Genomic DNA, 23,226 nt, shown 5'->3' with positions numbered 1-23,226 from the left:
TATGTCAGCAGCACATCAGAAGCCAGTTTGGCCGGTGCTGTTCCAGATCAAACTCCTCCAGATACACTTTCTGTTTAGCATAACACAAGCCTGTGATGTCGCATCCAACACGGACACATTAAAGCCAGATGATATAAACAAGTAAACTAATCGTGGGAAAACAACTCACTAATGGCATTCTGTCCAATGTGACTAATAGTTTTAATGCATCATTTGTTGGTTTGCAAAAGAGACAGAGAGAAAAAAACAGAAAAATAATGACTCAGAGTGGAATGCAGTCCTTGAGCCATTACAGCCCATTAAAGTGTTCATCTCTGTATGTAGTTTTTTTTTCTCGTACATATTTTGATGTGCACTCACTTTGGAGCTTTGCTAGGCTGTGTGCCTGTGTGGTGAGTCACCTAATGGTTCCAATGTGGGCTGCAAGGAGAAAAAAAGACACTCAAGTCTTTCCGAGTAGATTATAACAGGCATTTTTCGACAATACATGTGCTTTTTTATTTTCATTACTAAATCAGTAATGATTTAGATTATGGCCCATAATGCACAGCAGAAATGACTGATAAATCACAGTGTCATTTCCTGTATGAATGGTGTAAAGAGAGCAGCCTATTCCACACATGACGGTGCAAAGGAATAATATCTGAATATAGGGACTGAGTCCAAATAAAGTCATAATATTATGAGGAAAAATGGGGTAAATTTATGAGAGTAAAGTAATAAATGATGAAAGTGAAATTGTTGAGCCTAATCAAGGTTTATGATCCAGAAGGAGTGGAACTGCAGCGAGCAATTCAAGTAAATTCAATTTTATTTGTATAGCGCCAAACATAAAATACATTATCTCAAGGCACTTTATACTGAAGGTCAAGACCTTAAATATGATAGAGAAACTCAGCAGTTCCCACAATGAGCAGCACTTTGGCGACTGTGGAGAGAAAAAAACTCCCTCATTAACTAGAAGAAACCTTTAGAACACGACTCAGTGTGGGGGCGGCCATCTGCCTCGACCGGTTGGGGGGAGGAGGGGAGAAAATGGGGAGGAGAGGGGAGAAGAGAGAGAAAGATAAGGGGGTGGGGGAGGAGAGGGAGAGAGAGAGAGCACAGAGAGACCAGAAACACTTTTACTAGTTAAAATAAAAACGATAAGAGTGTAAAGATGTTATTAATGATATCAGCAACAATTAACATAATAATAATAATAATAGTGAACAACAATAATAGTATTAATAATTGTTGTTATCCTGCAGCTCTGGAGACAGAGATACCTGCAGAGAGAGAGAGAGAGAGAGAGAGAGAGAGAGAGAGAGAGAGAGAGAGAGAGAGAGAGAGCACAAAGTTAGTGATGTAGTAAAAAAATAAAATAAATGAATGTGGGGGCAGAGAGACTGAAAGAAGGGGAGAAGTGGTCAGTGCATGATGGGAGCTCCCCAGCAACCTAGACCTATAGCATTATAACTAAGGGCTGGTTCAGGACTCACCTGATCCAGATGGTTCAGGACTCACCTGATCCAGCCCTATAGGCTTTATCAAAACGGAACATTGTGAGTTTAACCTTAAATTTTAAAGATGGTGTCTGTTCCCGAACACAGAGTGGCATGGTGTCTCCTTGCTGCTTATTTCCTATTAATATGTTTTTCTTACTTTTCGTCATAGTAGATGAATTTATCTCGTTGAATAAACGAGATTCTTGTAATATTATGACTTTCTTCTCAATTATGACTTTTCCCCCAAAAAACAAGACTAAATTCTTGTTATATTACAACTTTATTCTCGAAATCTCTGAATTGTTTTCTCTTGAATATGGCCCTAATACTCCCATTAACCAGAGTCTGCACAGTAGTGATCTACTAATGTGGGCTGTACTCACTTTTTAGATACACAAACATGGAGGAGGCAGGGTCTATGAGCTATGTACTGCAGCCAGCCACCAGGGGGCAGCTCAGATGATTTGGCTTCACTTTTGGGGAACACGTCATGTTGTACGTCACATCTTTTCCCCTTACATGTATGTATAAGAACATACTTTAGTAAACCAAAAATGTAAAGCGTTAACTTGTGAACCTGGCCTGAGTAGGTTTAAAATAATCTTCTGATGTTACAACATTATGAAATCGCAGAAGAACACAACCAAATGCCTATTGGGGGAACTATAGAAATTAGAAGGGGAGGAAAGCAGGAGTTCCTTGTCCTGTGGAAAGCACACAGAATGAGATATTACCAGAGACAGGTGTCTCCTAGATCTTTTCCACAGAACACGGGCTGACGTGCTGTCGTTTCACGGTCCACAACCCTCAGGGAAAGAAAAGCAAGTAGGAATAATTACTCTCCGAAATGAGTATCATGTTGCAGAGAATATGACCCAAACAAAGTAAGTGGGGAAATGTCATTTGGAGTGGAAACATCATGCAGTAAATGAGCTTAGAAACACTCTCAGGGAGTTTTGAGATTTGCAATTGAAAATGGAAGCTGCACTGCAATCTCAAAATAGCCCCAAGATTGACTCAAATGTAAATGAGAGTAAATCACTTTTGGCATATGCATTGAAGCAGTAGTTATTAAGAATTGCCGATTTACTATAAACCATACAAACCTGTTTCCTTGCTTTTCCCTCTGTCCGTTTTATTTCTTTGTAAATCAACAAGCAGGATCAAGTTAAATTCAACACAAAATTAGCTCTCTGAATGAGTCACCGTCCTCTCCCTGTCAGCAGTTCATCGCGGTTAGCGCTACATCACCTGTTATTACTGCCGCCGACGCTGGTACGGACGCGTCCTCTCCCCCTGACCCCCCCACTGAACGTATCCCTGCACCTGACTGGCCGGGGAGCGAGTGTCTGACACCCCCCCAAACCAAAGAGAATTGCTGCTCTGGAAGCACCAGGAAAGACGAAGCGCTGCGAGACAGCCACCTTCCCACACACACAAACCTTCGCCCGCCAGACAAAGAGAGTTTAATATGTCCGAGTGACTGTCAAGCGGAGATTAATGGGGGCGAGTGGGTGGCAGAGACTTTGTAATAGTCCACTGAATTAAGTTGGAGATACTTTTAATCTAATTCAATTTTGCAGCTATTGTGAGGTAGTTCTCATCTGCAAAACCTAAATGATAAACTATAACTGCTTTAATCGCATAGTCATATTAACTTCATTAGCGTGGGCTAGGTCGAATAATAACCACACAGCAATAGAAGAGTAGCAAACTGTGGTTGTGATCTACAGTCGATTTTATGTTTTCCCTTCTGTTCGTTTGTTTGTTTTTTTAGTTTGTGTTTGTTACAAGAATTATGCAAATACTGCTGGATGGATTTCCATGAAACATGGTGGAAGGATGCGGAATGGTTCAAGAAAAGAGGTTTTCATATTCTGGTGTGGATCCCTGCTACTTTTTTTTTCTCACTTTCCTTTACTTTTAACCTTGTGTGTGAAGTTTGGTGCAGCTTGATTGAATTTGAGGGGACTGTTTGGCCTTGGTGGAGGCGCTCTACCGAGATTTCCTTTAATGTGGCAGTCATTCAAGAATCCCTTGTGACTGGAGAACAGCTGTATTTTGATGCCTTTCACTGTTTTTGGACTCTAATATGCAGTTTAACAGTCTCAGCACCCAGAGTACAATAACCGTAGATCAGCTAACTCCTCCAGTGCAGAGAGCAAGAAAGAGAATGAAGTTTACCTTGACAAGGTTAGTCCCAACTTATATATGGCGGCGCTGTAATAACAAATCAATTGTTGATCTTTGTTTGATTCGTTGAAATCTCTTTTTATGTGTTTTTAAGTGAAGGTTGTATTGTTACAGTAGGATTTATAATGTGATTGCGTTACCTAGACAGTCAGCAGAAAGTGCAGTCTACTCAAAGCTTTTCAGTTTTAACAGTTGCCCTAAGAAAACAGTTATACAATACAATACGATAATACAACAATTTAAAGCTTTTTAAAAATCCAAAAGGGAATTTTATTGTCTCCTTGAAGAGCACCCTCCGTTTTTTTTCTTTCCTCTGAGACGTTTGGATAATGAGAAGAGACAGGGGACTTGCCCGTTGTTAATGACTGATGGATAGCCCTTGAAAAGGACACCGCATTTACATGACGAACGAGTCAGGACAATGATTGAGTGTGACATGCAAGGCCCCTTTCCGCTAAATGCAATAGGGGCAACATTTATAATAACTTGTCAACAGCCCCCATTTGCATCACACGATTCCTCCTGTTTTTCATATTGCTCACTGTGGCCATCAGAACGATGCGAAATAGTGATGGCAAACCGCCTGCGTTGGTCCCCGGGACACCGCAACGAGGTGTCGCTCTCGCCGGGTGATTGATGAGGGCGCTAGTATATCATCCTGTTGCAAGAAGGTTTGTATTTCAAATAACACTTCAGAAATATGGCGGAAACATGCCTGCGTGTTTGCTTGCATGGAAACGCGTCATATCTCACATCCATTAAAGAGTCACCTGGTATTATGATGGATCTGTTGCAATAATTTGGAGTCTAGGGGGCAAATGAATCCTACAGTTCTCATTCCTGTCCTCGCCTGGTAGTTCAATGTCATCGTAATCATTTAAGAAAACAATTACATGTGTCCTTGTGCTACACAGAGCGATTTGAAGAAAACCGGCAACGGGCATGCTTTGTTCAGCACTGATGAACAGCATGTCGTGTGGCGTGTTTCCCTTTAGACCGCGGCTACTGTGACTGTGGGACGTGCGAGTGCGATGACGGCTGGTTCGGAGACGCCTGCCAGTTCCAGGAAGAGTGTAACCTCCCCGGCAAGAAGAGCAAAGAGCTCTGCAAGAACCCACAGGGGGTGGTTTGCTCCAACAGAGGTAGAACGCGACCACACATGCTTACCCACACATGCATGAGCAGAATTGTGTGAAAATACACAGAACCATTAGCGAATCCCTGAAACACACAACAGACACACAACAGTTAAAATAATGATTTCATATAATTCTCCAACAATGCATTAATCATAAAATGTTCATAAATTATATTCAATAGCTTAAAATAATGGTCTAAATGTGTTATTGAGTAGCAATAAGCAACTAATAAAGACACTTTTAGGTTTGCTGAATGTTTAATTAAGTTTTTTTTTAAGTTTGTTTAATAATGTCTTACTGCATAATTTATGCAGTTTGAGTGTTTGACCTGTACTTATTTGTAGCTTATTACTGATCCAGAAATATATATTGTTATTATGAACTAAGACTTTATTTACTACATATAAACCCCTTTAACACTCGTTTCTTTTAGTCAAGGCAAATACTTGTGATTTCCTCGCTCCCTATCAATATGAATAACTTAATAGATTAATAAATTCATGCATGAAGGATCATCACTGGAAAGATTGACAGTGATAGTGTGAGTATAAATAATTCAATTTGGTCTTAAATCTCACAAGCTTGGGGATATTAGATGCACACAGCTTATGTGTTTATCTCTGTGGAAACATGATTAAGCTTTGGCACAATGGAGACTCACAGTGTGAGGTGATGTCTGAGGTTATTCTCCACACTGACAGCCCCTCACCCACCTGGGCTTAACCTCACGACTGGCCCGAGATACCTCCGGCTAAATGAGGGATGAACGTGCATTTGTGTGTCCGCGTGTGAGCTTGTGTGTGTCTCTGAGAGCATGTACTGTGCAGTATGTGGCCTGTTCTGAGTGTGTAGAAAAGCGAATGTATTCACAGCGTGTAGTTGTCTACCCGTCTGTCCCTATGGTGCATCCTACTACGCAAACAAAGACATGCGCTCACCAAAATCGCACACAGTGTGCCAGTGGTCTGACACCGGTCCAGATCGGTTGGCACATGATGCACAGACGGTGCCTCCAGTGCACAGCTGCACAAATCCTCCACAAACACACAAGCCTAACCTTAAAAGTTTAAAGCTGGCTTCCTCCACAGGAACCTGTCACTGTGGAAGCTGCATGTGCAACAATGAGGAGAACAAGGGCCTGGTGACCGGACGTTTCTGTGAGTGTGACGACAGCGAGTGTCTGGATGAGGACACCGGAGAGGTGTGTGGAGGTATGCCTCAGCTGTGTCCTACTCTCACTCTTCCCCAATACATGTGTTAGCTGCTGTCATTGCGATTGGATTAGTTCTATGTTTGAATGACATTACATTACATTACATGTCATTTAGCTGACGCTTTTATCCAAAGCGACTTACAATTAGCATCCATTAGGGGCCAATTTTTGGGGGGGGGTTCAGCATCTTGCCCAAGGACACTCCGGCATAAGCTGGGATTCGAGCCGCCAACCTTCTGGTTGCAGGACAACCAGAAGCGGAAGGGTAATTTATAGGTTACACGGCCATAAAACCTTTAATTCTGAATGAAAGGCAGACTTCCTCTACAATTAAACTGGTGATGATGCTAAATCTTTGCCTGAGAGCAGTTAACTTATTCCCCTTCCATAATTTAATTTTGAAAACCTAATTGGGTTTTCTTATCAGGCCTTTCAGAGAAATTTATTTATCTTGATTTTTCAATTTTCTCAAGCAAGACAATAGATTGTTATTTGTAAAACATTTGAAATCATTGGGTCAGCAAACAAATATTCGTCAGCCTTTGTTGTAGTTTTTTATAATCTAATGTTGATCCATACCACCGACAGTGGAACTGATCAATTGTTGCCTGTGCATTCTGATCTGCTTCCAGGCCATGGCCAGTGTTACTGTGGAAACTGTTACTGTGCCGCTGGTTGGCATGGAGACAAATGTGAATTCCAGTGTGATATCAGCCCATGGGAAAGCAAACGGCGATGCACATCTCCAGATGGCAAAATCTGCAGCAACAGAGGTCTGTTTACCTGCTTCAAACCAGTATACAGCCACGGGAGTATTTTGAAATGTGAAATTGCTGTGGATATGTTTAAATGATTCCAGCCAATTTCAATGTGGATCTGTCATTATATATCAATGAAACACAAGATAAAGTATACACAATATATAATATATGCAGCCAATATTAATATCAATGGAATTGTCTGGAAACAGGAAACAATCATTCATTATCTGTTATCTATGATAAGCAAGGGCAGGAAAGACGCCAAGTCGGAAGAAACACTTATAAAGAAGAGGAATTCAATTGATAACCCATCATTCTTTATCTGTTGTAGTTTACAACATCATGTTGCAGAAAAGTCTTTGGTGATAATGTTTGTCTTTGTTTTAGATATACGTGTATTTTTTAAGATCTTTTCATCCTGTTGTCTTCGGGTGGTTTTGTTTTTAGATACTTCAAATACTTAGTAATATAAAACCTCAACCATTGGTGCAGCACTAGCAAATAAACTTTCAGAGACACACTTGGAATAAGGTATTTGTTTGAAGATGTTAAATAACCTGCATAATTGCACAGCAGAGGCAATCACAAAAGAGACTGTTAATCAAAGGGCTTATCTGCCATCAGGAAAACTCTTTACTAATTTAAATGTCAGATTGAAAAGGAGTGGGATGTGTGGTTTCCTCCTGGGTGTGAAATATTATTTTAGATGTAGAGCCTGCTGATTGAAGTTGTTTAATAAGTTTGACAGGATAATCCCAGTTCAGTGTGTGACGGCCACATGTTGGCACGTCGCTTTGAAACTGAACACGAAGACGGGGATGAAGAGGAAAAAAAGAGCGATACAGACGAAACGACGACAGAACAGAATAGACTGTTTTAAAAAAAAAAAAATCCTTTAGGCCTATGCAAATTCCACTGAAAGGTTGGTGGACAGGCAGTCGGGGAAATAGCTTCACTATCCTATTGCTCAAGTGATCCTGCGGGATTTCAGCAAAGCTCTCCAAAATTAATTACAGTGGACTGGCAGAGGGCCGGCTAAGTGGCGAGGCTAAATGGTGGGTTACGTGGACGGAGCTTCATCGCAGAGCTGCAGTTTATAGTTAAGTGCACAGCTGATGCGGCATGAACCACCATCGTCTGTGTTCACGGTGTAAGAGCCCATTGTGTTGCTATTCAGCTTAGAAAAGGGCAGACAAAGCGTTACCCTGAGGAAAGAACAAAGGGACAGTCAAATAAAGGAACATATTTCAAAACTACATATTGTTACTGGTTTTGGCTGAACACCCTTTTTTCTTCTTCCCCTGGCTTGACAGGGTATCCCGATCAGAAGGAGCCCACTTGTTATCACTCTAATTCCTTATTGATTCCTTTATAGATCCCTTTTGATTCAGTGTTGGTCGGTGGAAAAAGGTGCACATTCAGGTTACATAACATTAATTAAGTTTCTCTACTCTCTGTGTTTAGCTAACCAAACAGTTTCATTGATAAGACCAAGCATATACAACGTAAAACAGGATTTAAAACATTTAAATCCTTAATATTTCTGGTGAAATCACTAGTTAAACCACTGACTACCATGATTTGAAATTGATGAAAACATAAAATATGAAGATTTGCTCAGGAAATATTTACATTTACATCCTTCTACCTGAAATAATAATGTAAAAATTTGACTTAAATGTAATAAACAAAATATGTTAATAATCACAATAAGGCCGCCCATGTGGCTCTAATGATAATGACATTAATTATGTCTCTCGAGGTAACTGTTGAATATGGAAAACGTGGCGCACCTGTGCTGTAAACTGTAAAGAACAGCTGCTGTCAACGCATGTTTAAGTCCATTGTCAGATCACAGTTCTACATTATTATATCAAACTATATTTTCGCCTTTGCTCCCAGTTTGGTAAAATGTGCCAACATATTAACACACCCATTCAGATGCCAAACAATTCCCGCAAAAAGCACAATTTGGTTCTGATTATAATGAAAAACAATTCCCAGTTCCCATCCCCGCCTTAAACGCGAATCATTTTGCTCTGAATTAATCCTCCTTTAAAGCACTGTGAAGATAATATCCGGCGATTACAGGCAATGGATCAGGGAGGATGATTTCACAATAGAGGGCTGATTTGATTTCATCACCACGTATAGATGCGGAGATGTGAAGGGTTTGTTATTAGACGGTAAAAATGTCGTCCCTTTCTCTCTCCTTTGCTTCGCTCAAAACGCAACCTTTATCTCCCGCTCGCTGTCTGAAATGAATGGGTGAGTGATTTGGCTGACAGTACCCGATAGATAACTCTGTTTCATTCCGGCAAATTGTCAAGCCCCTCCGTCTGGTGGGTTCACCTAGCCTCCCCCGTTCAGCTAATAATACACTAACTGGCATGCTGTCAAGATGATAACATCTGCTGGGGGCGAAATACGTGCATCTATTTATTCTTGATCACAACAATTTGACTCCGAGATAATACGGTTGTATGATGCACATAGAGGAAAAACATTTCCCCCTTTCGGGACTGTGGTTACAAATAAAAATGTACTTACTGAAAATGTATGGAACATTTTGAACAGTAACTATAGCCCAGGTGTTGTAATCTGCGCTGAAGCTCAGCTGTGACATTTGTGACAGACATGAAGGTGCACGGCATCTGAAAATCCAGAGCTCCAGGGTTATGAGGTAGCGAGGGAGACCGAGCCCAGTGCCAGGGGCCAGACACGCGCCAGCCACAGCCCTCAGACTTGCCAGCTGGCCTGGCCCCCCTGGGGTTCCCCGTGCTCTGTCGCTGCTGATAAGAGAAAATGGGATTTCCGCTGGCTGCAGCTCAGCTGATGCCCTGGCTGAGATGTTAAACAAATGAGAAAAATAGAGACAGATACACTGATAAAGGAAGGAAAAAAATGAGTCAGAAGGAGAAACAGTATTAATCCTGCTGAAAGAGGAAAATATATTGTCCCTTCTCAACCTACATCCATGAAAGATGTCGGAGACAATGAGTTGGACTTTGCTTCTCATCTGTTTGTATGTTCTTCTCTGAGTTAAATCCACATTGTGCTGCTACAGTGTATAATTACCACAATTCACCGTGTGTGCTTGTGTGCTTGTGTTAGGAACCTGTGTGTGTGGCGAGTGTACCTGTCATGACGTAGATCCCTCTGGCGACTGGGGAGATATTCATGGAGACACCTGCCAGTGCGACGAGAGGAACTGTCATGCAACTTATGACCGATACACGGATGACTTCTGCTCAGGTCAGCGTTCTGTTATTGGAATAAAAAAAAAGATCGATACCACTCGTATCTATGAGTTAAATGAAAAGCTGGGGCCAGAAGAGCTACAGGTCGAATACGACTGGATACAGGTTGTGTCCAAGGGCGGTAAAGTCTGCCAACAGGTATAAAAGTGCAACGTTCATAATTTGATTGTATGAATATGCTGAATATACTCACAGACACTGGGTGGGGCCTATCCAAAGTCATCATGGGTGAGTCCTGCCAATCTGCAGCTCAAGACCATGCTCCTATCTGAGTGAATGGGGAGAGAGCCGGGAAATGAGAACTTCATGTGTCACCAGTCAACTCTGATGAAAAATAAAAAAAACACGTACTTGCCCCCAATTACAGTCTAAGACGTGACATCACTTTCTGCTGCTGTCGCCCATCGGCCTCAGGGCTTCTCTTGGTGTGCATTCTAAGATTATTTCTCTCCACAGTTGTAAAGACTGAATGCATTGCCCTGCTGACACATGATTGGCTGGTTGGATAACTACATGAAGAAGGACGTGTGCAGGGGTTGCTAAGAAAGAGTAGGCGGATTTGTCCACTTTTTGGACAGAGCAGGGCTAGCTGTTCCTCCAGCTAGTTTCCAGTTGTTGTACTTACCTGGCTCCAGCTTCTCCTTTATCTTCTGTCCAGACGTGAGAGCAGAGCCTTGATATTCTCATCCATCCCTCAGGGAGAAAGTGAAGAAGCGTATTTCCGCAAAATATCAAACAATTTCTTTAAAGGAAGGCTGGGTAGCGCTTTACAATGTGCAAGCGTATGCAAGTGTATAGTTAGTGCATTTCCTTTCACCTAGCAAACTGTTTTTGGGTTGTGAAATGACCTTTTCACTGCTTCTCTAAAGAATTAATAAGCTAAATATGATGGATGCTACCACTGTGCACACCATACATTAAACAGATCATTTCTACCCCAGTGGATTTATCCTAGCATCCTTGCATATACACGGCCAAAAGGTATTTGGTGCAAATCTCGTGTAAATTGTTCATAGTTTGTGAGATGTAGACACAGTTTGCACATGTTGATGTTTTAAAATCTAATTTTTCAGGTTTTCTCCATCAGTCTCTCTCTTTTTCTGTTGCTCTCTCTCTCTCTCTCTCTCTCTCTTACTGACCCTCTCTAACTCTTTCTCTCTCTCTCTCTCTTACTGACCCTCTCTTACTCTTTCTCTCTCTCTCTCTCTTTCTGTCTCTCTTTTTCTGTCCAATCCTGGTAAAATCGATGCTGGTAATCCAGCAGCTTACAGAAGCTGGAGTCTGTTCAGGCAGGACACCCAATTCCCCCTCATCCTCTCACTTCGGCCACGTACCTACCCCTTGTTAGTTGCTCTTCCTCCCTCGCTCCTCTCTCCCGATCCCTCCCTCTCTCCCACCAGCTTGCATTTGCCCGTTTGTCTCTCTCCACCCTGCTTGCTGCACCCTTGTCACTTTCCTCTTCTCAGTCTGTTTATTTGAATTCTTTTTTTTTATTTTCCTGTGCAAAGCCACTGATTCGTTTCCCCTCTCGTCCTCCACCTCCTCTCCTTGTCCTCGGCAGGTCAAGGCCAGTGTAATTGTGGCAGGTGCGACTGCAAGGAGGGATGGTCGGGCAGGAAGTGCGAGCATCCTCTGTCCTGCTCCCTGTCTCTGGAGAGCAGTCTGAGGAAGTGTCGGGGAACGTCCAATCTGCCCTGCTTCGGACGAGGTACCTGGTCTTCCCACTTGATCCAGTTGCCATGGTTACTGCAGCAGACCTGTGCTCTTGCTCTCACCTCTTGGTGCAATATAGGCCGTTTCCAGGCCACCTCCTAATGCCTCTGTGAGGACCCAAGGTTGCACAATGTGATCGTATCTTTAACTAAGCCAAGAGGTGAACAGCAACCACTTGGTGCATTTGCGTCCTACATATCATATATATGCATTAATGTGTGTGTGTGTTATTTGTGTTGTTTTCTATAGGTTTTGTGTTCCGTGAAGTGCACTTTTGATCACGTATATACAGTGTAAATGTGCATGTTTCTGTGTGTGAGATGAAGGAGGGACTGTTTGCCAAAAACAAGGAACAGCATTCTTGAGCTGTGGGTCGATGTGTCTAGATTTATTACAGCGCGCTGAATGCTTCATTAGTGGCCCCTCTGAACAGAGGAAGCTTGTTTTCTTGGAGCCTCCGAACCTTCGGCTTAATACTGATATACACCGAAACCTGTGCTAATAAAACAAAGGTCCTGGTTGTTCTTGTCCCAGTCATGCACCTTTGAGCCTGTTGATCGATGACTGAAGGGTGAAAGTAGGAGTATAGTGTCAGGTTTTAGTCTACATTGCTAGCTATGTTGTATTTGCATCCAGTGTGTGCATGGTGGACTTTGCATACTGCTGTTAATACATTGAATGGGTGAGTGAATACATTTCAATACGTTGAAAACTTGGTTTTTAAATCTATTTCAATCCATACAATTTAATATTTATGACTAAATAAGCAAAGTTTGGAGAGAATTGTAAAGAGGTAAACGCCTTAGAAATCTTCCTCCTGAGGACTATGTGAGTGTGGTGTGATCAGGTTTGATTACCAGGAGCTGACTGTCCTCTGTTTCTGACACAGAAATTGCAAAAATGATCGGCGCACAGACACATGAGATTTTCTCCTCGCTCACACTTTAAAGCAGCGGGCGAAGCTCAAGCGAAAAACCGCACAGACATAAATCCCCTTCATTTAAATTACCAAAACTATTTTTAAATTTTAGCAGAAATTTGCTGATGACAAGGGCAGATGAAGGTTGAAGTCTGATCCACGAATGAGTTTGGACAGTTGGTTAAAGCTCTTTCATAATGGAATGGGGCCAAAATATTTTGTCCAGCTGCTACATGTGTGTCAACTAAGAGCTTCATTACCATCCAGTCATCCTCCATCCGACCATTATCTGGAACGCGTATCCCTTTGAGGGTCGTGGGAAGGTTAGAGCCAATCCCAGCTCACATTAGGCAAGAGGCCGGGTCCACACTGAACAGGTCGCCAGTGTGTCACAGGAACAACATAGCAAACAACCATTCGGTCAACTCAGAGTCTCCAATTAACCAAACCCCCGATCTGCATGTGAGACTGTGGGAGGAAGCCGGAGCACCAAGAGAAAAAACCCACAAAAACACAGGGAGAACATTGAAGCTCCACACAGTTCAAATCCCCCTGGAGAAGAAATGTCCCCTGTATGTATTTAGCATCTGTTACCAAAGACTTTGTTGATACAGATGTTCATCCATTATGTGGATAGAATATCGAGGTCCAAAGCAGTGCCTTAGAAAAAACTTGAATGAATCCCAAAGGGGTAGTGACTGCAGGAAATATGACTGACCTACAAACAGATTTTTTATTGTGTAGGAGAAATTAGATGTTCGCAAACGGTCCAACTTTTTCCCCATGAGAATCAGAAGTGATGAAAGCCTTGCAAGTGGTTTGCTTTTCCAATCAAATGTAGGAGGTATTCATGAAATCTGAACATGACAATGTCAATCACCTCTTGTGCAGCTCTCTTGAAATGACTCTCGTCCCAAATGTATAGACTTGCCTGTTAACAAAAAAAGGAAAACCAACAAGACAGTACAGCTTTTCCAGATTCATGCCAAATATTCATTCAGAGGTGCACAATGGTCAGTTGTTGCATTGTCCTCAAACTGAGTGACAACCTGCATTGTTCCAAAAACATGCTTTGGACATTTGTTAATAAATTACCCCTTGTTGCAGTGCACACCTCAGAGTATTCCAATGAATCTCTTGTGACTGTATTTCACTGTGATGCAGCAGAGGTAATCAATCAGCCGCCCAGGTTAGCCATTGTTCAGTGTAGCATACTTCCACTCCATTCATTTTTCTTCCGTTAACGTTGTTGTCATTTTCTGGGGAAGACCTGGCGGAGCCTTGTTACTTCAGGGAGGAAGGACGACGAGAAGAGCTGCAATAAAGTCTCCGGTGTTCTTTGTAGGTCTCACTGTGATTCAACTTACATTCCAAGGACACAACCTGCTTGGTTTCAGGGCTCCACACTTTTTTTTTTTATCAGGGGTTAATGTGAAGCATTGATTTCCTGTTTCATTTGACTGTGGAGGAAATCACTGGGGAGCCCACAACCTTTCAACCGCTGCTTTGTTCCAAACCAGAAGAGAGGAGGTGTGGACTGTAGCCTACTGTCAGCTTTTACATTGGCCATTAATATTCCCCACACCCCATTGCTGAGAAAGCCGCAGATTAGATTGGGCACCTGAAACCAGAGGGCTCCTACCACAGAGACAATTACATTAACAAGTCAACATCACCTCTGGCCAACGATGGAGCAGTATAAGAGCGGCCTCAGAATAGAACCAAATTGGCGTCCTCTGAATGCATCAACTATTCATTGCATATTTTCTCTTTACCGCAACATTCTTTGTGGCCTCAAACCAATTCTGCAGCAACAGGGCTGAGAGAATCAAGCTCGGCAACCCCCCCCCCACATAATGAAACCGCAAAGATTAACTTGTGCCGAGAGAGTTAATTAGCTTTAATTCCTCCAGCAGTACCTTTAAATTATCTCCAATTGCTGCAACCAAATGAAACTTTAAATTACCCTGTGCGATAGAACAATTAATGGGATTCATAAATTCTTCCTTTAAAAAAAATTGCATTTGCTTTTCAGCCAATGCCCAGTTAAAGGTGTACATGTACACCACCGACACAATATTTTATTTTTCTAAGCATATGTCTCAATTAATCAATTCTAACCTGGATTAAATAAATAAAAGACATTATTCCAGATAATCTGAATTTCTTTAGACCAACTATTTATGTCTAAATCATGTTGAAGTCATTGTCTGTAGGTAGTAAATTCCTTCTGTCAGCTCCACCTGCTTCTCCTCTATTATTAGACTTAAATATTTGTGTTGAAGCAGACAAAGGATGCAGTATTAAACAGAAAGGGACAGTGAGTGCATGCATACCTGAGTGTTTAGGATGGTGCATTTGTGCACGTGTGTTTTTATTCACTCGAATCACGTTTGCAGAGGACGCCCGTTTGATTTTGTGTTTGATTTAGATCACAGAAGTCGGGGGAAAGAATATTCTAAAGAGAGAAGGTCTGTTGCAGCCACAGTGAGGGGAGACAGGAAGTGGGGCGGGAGGGCAAGAGAGAAAGAGAGAGAAAGCGAAGGAGACAGACGTAGAAAATCACTTAGGCATGGATGAATGCGGCTGGTGCAGATGGCAGCTTGAGCGGAAAAGCCTTGAAATTTGAAACAACAGCTTCAGAGCTTTTCTTCTTGAGGGTCGGAGGCAAGACGCTGGTGGATAGCACATTCTTTACACTCTGGTATTTCCTCAAGGAAACACCTGCTTTCAACATCTTTCTGCTGATTCTGGAATTCCTTTCCAGAGCAGAGCGGCCTGTGATACACATTAACTGTGTGATTGTCAGTATTTAAATGCAAATACCTTTTACATTACCCAACAACGAATGGAAAGACTGGGGATTTATTATTGGGCTACCAATTTTTTACAATAAAATCTCAAAAGAACATGACAAGCATGAAAGAACATCAGATTTGAGCCAGCAGAGACCCAGTGAAATGGGAGTAAGAACGTCGACAGCTTCAATAATGAGGCAGATATTTGAGGAAAATGGTCAAAATGAGGCCAGGGTATTATTTTAAAAAGCCATTTTATCCTCCGGCAGTTTGGGTGGTAAAAAATGTTTAAACACGAGACACAGCTCAGCAGATGGAGGAGGTTATGTTTTCTTTACCTTTATTTTTTGTTTGATTTTCAGCAGGATTACTCCAAAACTACTGAACCAATTTCCATTACGTTTTGTGGACTGGCGGGGCATGAACCATTATACTATAGAGCAGATCTGGACAAACCGGTGGATCTCGGAGTATTTAGCTCCGAATTTTCCCCAGAATTACGCAAAAAGTCCTGAACTGATTTGCACCAAACTCGGTGGAGGGATGGGGCATTGGACAGGAAAAAAAATCTAATTTTATTTTGTTGCAGATCTTGTTTTGCTTTCTTTATCACTTTCCTCAAGATGGAGAAACATTGTCGTCATTTTTTCAGGAAATAATTTATGGATCTTGATGTAAAAAATAAGAGATATTTAGAACTGAAATGTAAATTGCGTCGAGTGCTTGTTAAGACCAGAAAAAGTACCATTTAAACACTGTCAATTTCCATTTACAAACAGAAAGTTAGAGCTGTCCACTTGTGATGGGGTCACCCATGATGCATGGTGCCAGGTGAACGGGGCCTGTGTTAGTTTCACAGCTCTGTGGTGAGAGGAGAGTCACAGCTGGGGTTGTGTTTATGCCGATCAAGTGAGGCACCGATTGTGGTGATGATTTTGTCACAAAAATGGGCATGAAGTTCCACTTTACTGACAATGTGACAAATGTGACACATCAAAACACTGTTTGAGTGTGTCTGTGAAATAAGTCACATTATTGGCTGGTTTATTGCTACTGCAGAATGTATGATGGCTCTTCCCTTAAAAAAAATCTGAAATTATTATTTGAAACTCTGTGGAACTACATAAATTTGAATCGAGTGGAAACTTGCATTTAAATCTAAGACATGACCAACTGGCTGTAAAATATGAAATACACAACCTTATGTACTTTTGAGCACAGACTCTAAGCTGTTCTACAGAAACTAAAAGTCAATGCATGGCCAAACACAAGGCGTATAGGAGGTTTTCTATGCTCCAAGAATCCAAACAGCATTTACACTAGAAAATCTATAATATTTTTTTCTAAAAAAAATCCTCAGGTCATATAACCATTAATCACTCAAACTCAAAAAAGAATTTATAACTATTCACTTTCTGTAATATTTGCACATGCAAACAAACTCAAAAATGGCTGTCATCTGAAAATATTTGTTAAGACAACTGTGAGAGAAATTCAACTCAGAAACCGACTACTATGTAATTATGTTTGGTGGTTGCACTCCGCGTCTTTTAGAAAAGAGAAGCTGCCTTCCCCTCTCCTCCCTGCCCCTTCGCAAACTGACCCAACCACTGAAATAGTCATCTGTTTACTAATGTTTTCATCCAGCCCCTTTTACAATGACTATGATTTAACTAATATGAGTGAAGAAGGATGTAGTTTGCTACATTACCGGAGTGTGTCCCTTCAGTGGTTCTCAGTTTTGTTCAAACTCTTCTCAGACCAGTTTCTTCTAACGTGACGTTGTGCACATTAAGCAGGATGACAGACATCAACAAGCACAACACACACACGTACACACTGATGTGGACCGTTTGACAACCACAGAGATAATCAATAAGGCACGGTGTTATGACATCACTGGTTGCTAGGGTAACTGCCTCCCCAGAGCAGAGGAGCAGGGGAGTGTGTGTGTGTGTGTGTGTGTGTGTGTGTGTGTGTGTGTGTGTGTGTGTGTGTGTGTGTGTGTGTGTGTGTGTGTGTGTGTGTGTGTGTGTGTGCAGTCATGAGAAGTGACAGTGATGTGACATGGACAACATATTAGATGAGGCTGTCAGTCAAGTGGCTGCCTCATGAATTCCTGTTCCTGTTTTATTTATTGAGCCTAATTCCGCTCAGTGAGTCATCAAAAGATAAAAGCGTGCCGGCACAAACACATTCTGGATGTGTATTAGTTGTTATTTAGTGGCACTAAACACAGAATGCACCCTGCAGGGAAACAAACAGGGAAAACATTCAGAGTGGATAATGATTTTTGCAAAAACGGACTAGCCCGCTCAATAAAAAACAGGGGGAGAGAGAACGACTGGCACTCACAATGCTGTGTTTTAAACCATCTGTCTTCACTGAGCTGGGAAATTCCCTTTGTGCAATTATTTTTCATGGTGGCACGGTGGCGGCTCACCTGTTCTCAGCCCTTCAGGGCGTCTGCAGCATTAGTGAAGAGGAATGTTTGAAAGATGTCTAACTGTGTGCGTACTCTTTCATAAAAAAACAAAGGGCAGACAAGACAAATGCACATTTCATGGTAATGCCTCATACGTTATTCTTAAGCTGTGTTCGAGAAAGTAGACTTAGGTTGAGCTGGAACACATTTCAGCCCCCGGCTGTGAATTATTACCTCCGCCCAGGAAGGATATGTTTTTACCCCCAGTCCAATTGTTTGGTTGGTTGGTTGGTTTGTTTGTCAGAATTACAACAAAAAAAATACCAAAAACCCAAAATCTGACTTTCTGCTGTCCTGATGTCATTGAGGAGCTCATTCCACCATTTAGGAGCCAGGACAGCAAACAGTCATGGTTTTGTTGAGTGTTTAGCTCGCAGTGAGGGAGCAACAAGCCGATTGGCCGAAGCAGAGCGGAGTGGACGGGCTGGGGTGTAACGTTTGACCATGTCCTGGATGTAGACTGGACCCGATCTGTTCGCAGCACAGTACGCCACTACTAGTGTTTTGAAACGGATGCGGGCAGCCACCGGTAACCAGTGAAGGGAGCGGAGGAGCGGAGTAGTGTGAGTGAACTTAAGTATGTTAAAGACCAGGGGAGCTGCTGCATTCTGGATGAGCTGCAGAGGTCGGATGGCACTAGCAGGTAGACCTGCCAGGAGGGAGTTACAATAGTCTAGGCGTGAGATGACCAGAGCCTGGACCAGAACCTGCCTCGCCTTCTGAGTGAGAAGGGGACGTATCATCCTGGTGTTCTACAGCATGTATCTACAGGAGCGGGTTGTTGCAGTAATGTTGGCAGTAAGGGAGAGTTGACTGTCGAGTGTCACACCCAGGTTCCTAGCAGTCTGGGTGGGGGCTGTCTCGGAGTTGTCAAAGGTGATAGGCAGGTCATGCGTGGGAGAGCCTTTCCCTGGGAGGAAAAGTAGTTCGGTCTTGTCAAGGTTGATTTTCAGGTGGTGTGCGGACATCCACTGAGAGATGTCAGTCAGACAGGCAGAGATTCGTGCTGCCACCTGTGTTTCAGATTGGGGAAGAGAGAGGATTAGTTGGGTGTCATCAGCGTAGCTGTGGTAGGAAAAGCCTTGTGAGTGAATGATAATATGACTCAGAGCAGTCTGGATAAATGATCAGGTATCCTGCACACCTCCAATCATAGTTCAGCAGAGATGATGTGAGTCTAATGAGTTTAACCATTAGCCAGCATGCTCATTTAGTAAGTTTCCCTGTGGCCCACTCCACTGGCATCTCACTGATTGAAGAGGGATAGGAGTATCTTAAAGTGTTTGTGTGCGTGTGTGTGTGCGTGTGTGTGTGCGTGTGTGTGTGTGAGTGTGTGTGTGTGTAGCCTATATTAGTGTTTAGCAGAGTAAGTGATTTACATATAAGATTTCACCATGTGTCTGGCAGGAATGTCGTCAGGCAGATTGTGTTGTGCTTAAAATCACTTGTCCGACTCATCTGCTGCAGGCGTGCAAATCACTCTCCCGTCTTAGATACTCAGGATGACGTGAGACACTGAAAGAAACAGTGAGACTATTCCACCGGACAGCTACTAAAACCACTGCTCTGCCATAAAACTCTGCTCGGAAGTGAGAAAATGTGTCTGTGTTTTGTAGGTCAGTGTCAGTGTGGACAGTGTGCCTGTCATCCACCTGGGGACAGTCGTGTTCATGGCAAAAACTGTGAGTGTGACGACCGTCAGTGCGAGGACATCAGTGGAGAGGTCTGTGGAGGTAAGAGCACACGCACGCATTCACACACACACACACACACACACACACACACACACACACACACACACACACACACACACACACACACACAAACAACAAGTCTTTGTGTCCATTAAGGACAGTGTAATCTGAATGAGGAACAGAGTGAACAGACAGTACTTGATAGACACTGCAAACAAATTTAGGGCTATTGCATCCATAATATATTATTTTTCTGTCTTGTGGAAAGAATACGTCCAAAATACATCTTGAAATGTTTATGTTCCTACATATTGTCTATTGGCATCTATTTGAATCCATATCTTCAGAGGCCGTTTTGTCAAAATACTCCTTTTTCTCATTCACTGGGCTGTAAATCGACATCTCCTATATTTTACAGGTTTGTTCATATATCATTCATAGCCCGATTTATATCATATTTTATTCCTAAAAACATGGAGAAAAGTCATTTTTATGGCGGTTAACAGTATATTCTGATTTATGAGGTGATCAAAAGAGTTACCCAGAATGCCCCCCGTAAAATCCCCTGGCTCTACCAATCCAACAAGATGAAAGAAGAATTTTGAACTTTGAAAATCCGCATTTAAAAGCACATAATTAGATATTGCACAACTATTTAGCATATGTATTTAAACTTTTTAGTCAAAATCCATACGCTAACTCGGAGGAGACAGGGTTTATAACTTCTACTGCAGCCAACTTTTGGGGAGCAGTCATTTCGTCCATCTTTATAGACAGTCCCTTTGTAAGATATGGATCCTGTGGACACATACGCCACTCTGATATTTCTGCTGCAATAAAGTGTAAACAAAAAAACTAACGTAGTGCAGATTATCTTGCACCTCTAAAACATCACTTAGGAGCAGTTCTCTCCACAGGTGTATCAAGCAGTGGGAGGACATTCTGTTGTTTATTTCACTCTTGTCACGTGTGAATCCTCAAACGGTTTCCGTGTTTATTCTTAAACTGACAGGAAATCTGTCTGTTCCTTTCACTCAGCCGCTGTGTGTCAGTGCCTCCCTCTGAGTGGGGCTTTCTGGTGTTGTTTCGGGGGCTGTGGCATTTTTGTATCAGTGGTGCATTGCAGCATCTGAGGGTACATTCCTGCTATAAAAGGGGGATGCAGTATTTATGTGAATGGATTACTGAGGCTCATTGTGTGCTGGGCCATCCAGAGACAATTCTTCATGAGGCTTCTCGTCTGAGCACCGAACACCAACACAGACGAACACCCACACACACACACACACACACACACACACACACACACACACACACACACACACACACACACACACACACACACACACACACGGAGGCCAGTGGAAGTTATTTCCAGGGTACAGCGAGTGCCCCTGGATGTTTGAGCCTCGCTGCAGACCGAGGAGAGAAGTGATGAATGGCACATAGTTCAGTCCTTCAGTGTTAATCAGCTTGTCCGTCAGCTCAGTCCACACTTGGCTCTCAAGTGTTTTCTCCACACAGAAAAACCAAGGGGAGAGAGCAGCTAAATTATCCACCACACAAGGCTTAAAGGTGGATTCATAGTTTCTGAGGCCACTACGGTCCTCGGGACATAAATGTCTTCATCCACCGCTGGGTATCTACGGACCCCAGTGTGGACGTCCACGTGCAGCCCATAATTTGTGACCATGCTGACTGTACGCGCCGACTGCACATGCCCCAGCTGCAACACGGAAGGTGGAATCAGGTGCGCCTGCATGGAACGACAGAGTGATGCAGACCCTCAGTGTGAATAGAAACGTGGGCATGTGCGTGTGTCACCAGACGTATGTAACTGTCAGTGGACACACAATGTGGAAAGTATGGTGAACCATGAAGTGCTCCCACCTCAGGCCTTTCTGGTCACCTTCTCTGCTCTGAAGCTGGATTCTCATCATATGAAGGAGACGGTAGAGGAGTGAAATCTTCCCGTGTTTATGAATTAGGAGTTTTCATGCAATCAGACTCTTTTCAGAGTTTCATGATCGCAGAGTTGGTCACACGTTTCTTTATACGGCCATCAGCTCCTTCTCCTAACACAGTCTACTTGAATAGTATAAGTGTTTAATTCACTCCTGAATACCAATACCCAACAGTTTTATATGAGGCCATTTGGCAACAGCAGAATAACAAAAGCAATGTTAGCATTTGTAATTCTTGACTGCAAACACTTTCCATGTCATTCCCTATTTGAATTTATTACCTACATGTACAACTGTTAAATGAATAATATAGATTTTTTTAAAATATATATGGACTCCCTCAATAAGCAGGTAATGGTGTTTTTACCGAGGAGGGAATGTTTTCGTTGACTTTTATTTATTTGTTTGTTTGACTGCCAGCAGGATTACTTACTAAACTAAACCATTTTAATTCTGGAGTGGATCCAGATAAACTTTCTTTAACATGGCGAGATAGGACGTCGGCCTTGGTGGAGGTACGCACGCTGTGACCTTCTAGTTTTTATGTTCAGCTGTAATGTTTTGTCGCTTCAGAACTCTCTAGTATTTCGGATCGGCTCAAGCATGTATGGATGGATTTGAGAAGTGGCCATTTCCAAGTTTTAGTTAGCAGTTCTGTAGTTTTACAGTTTTCTTTGAGAACCTTCACCTCAGTAAGAGGATGCGGGGGTTGGATGAGACACGCCCCTTGCAGGCTTCCAAACATTCGACCAATCATGAGAAAGTGGGTTTTTAAGGAGGCCCCAGCCAATATTTCAGTCAGGGGCTCAACTGAGGGGCTTCAAAACACCCACAGGTTGAGATAAACAAGAACTTTTTCTAAACTGTCAATCATGCAAAGCTACTCTAGAGGAGCATACAAACATAAATTGGTCCCCATTAACTTGTGAGGGATGCTCTCTGCACACTGTACAGATGTTTGCTGGATCAAACACCTGGTTCACCACCACCTCCTCCTCCACACTGCGGCCCATGTCTAAACGCTACAACACAGCGCCTGCTCTGTGAATGGCAGGTGCAGGCTAATTGATTGAGGGCCAGGTTGCCTTTCCTCCAAAGCAATTAGCCGCTCTCCCAGGCCGGCTGATTGAGGCGGCCATGCACGGATTGCCGAAGCTGCCACTCCAATCCTTTCATAACCTCCCACCACAACCACAACCACCACACTCACACACGTCCAGCAGATCCATATGCCACATACATAAGAAATCAGACAGCACCACACAGGAAGTGAGGCTGACTAAGGGTTGGACACTGGTGAGCTTCAAAGGTAGTGTATATAGAGCATCAGATTTAATATATACATATGAGACTAACATCTATTTTTTCACAGAAAAGCCAAAGCCAATGAAGCCATGTTTCATTAAATATTAATCTTGGAATAAATAAGTGTAACATTACATTGATGGTGATTACCTTCGCCAAGGAGGGAATGTTTTCATCAACGTTTTCATTAGTAAGCAGGCTCATGCAAAAACTATTGGATGAATTTCCATAAAACTTGCCGTATGGGTCAGGGAAGAGCCGCCAGGATTTTCTTTTCTCACTTTCTTTAATGTTT

At 42.6% G+C, this 23,226-nt stretch overlaps 1 protein-coding gene across 1 annotated transcript in view; it reads left to right on the top strand.

Moving 5' to 3' along the window:
- The window catches only part of itgbl1 (integrin, beta-like 1), a 40,437-nt gene that overhangs the window by 9,150 nt on the left and 8,061 nt on the right, over nt 1–23,226 (top strand). Inside the window, exons 3-8 of the mRNA XM_034574293.1 lie at nt 4,676–4,822; nt 5,908–6,030; nt 6,665–6,805; nt 9,908–10,048; nt 11,615–11,761; nt 19,585–19,701. Of these exons, the coding sequence (XP_034430184.1) occupies nt 4,676–4,822; nt 5,908–6,030; nt 6,665–6,805; nt 9,908–10,048; nt 11,615–11,761; nt 19,585–19,701 (816 nt within the window). The remainder of the gene's footprint in view (nt 1–4,675; nt 4,823–5,907; nt 6,031–6,664; nt 6,806–9,907; nt 10,049–11,614; nt 11,762–19,584; nt 19,702–23,226) is intronic.

The sequence above is a fragment of the Hippoglossus hippoglossus genome, chromosome 21, assembly GCF_009819705.1.
Source record: "Hippoglossus hippoglossus isolate fHipHip1 chromosome 21, fHipHip1.pri, whole genome shotgun sequence".
In the NCBI taxonomy this organism is placed as follows: Eukaryota; Metazoa; Chordata; class Actinopteri; order Pleuronectiformes; family Pleuronectidae; genus Hippoglossus; species Hippoglossus hippoglossus.
This window is presented reverse-complemented; position numbering and strand designations above follow the sequence as displayed.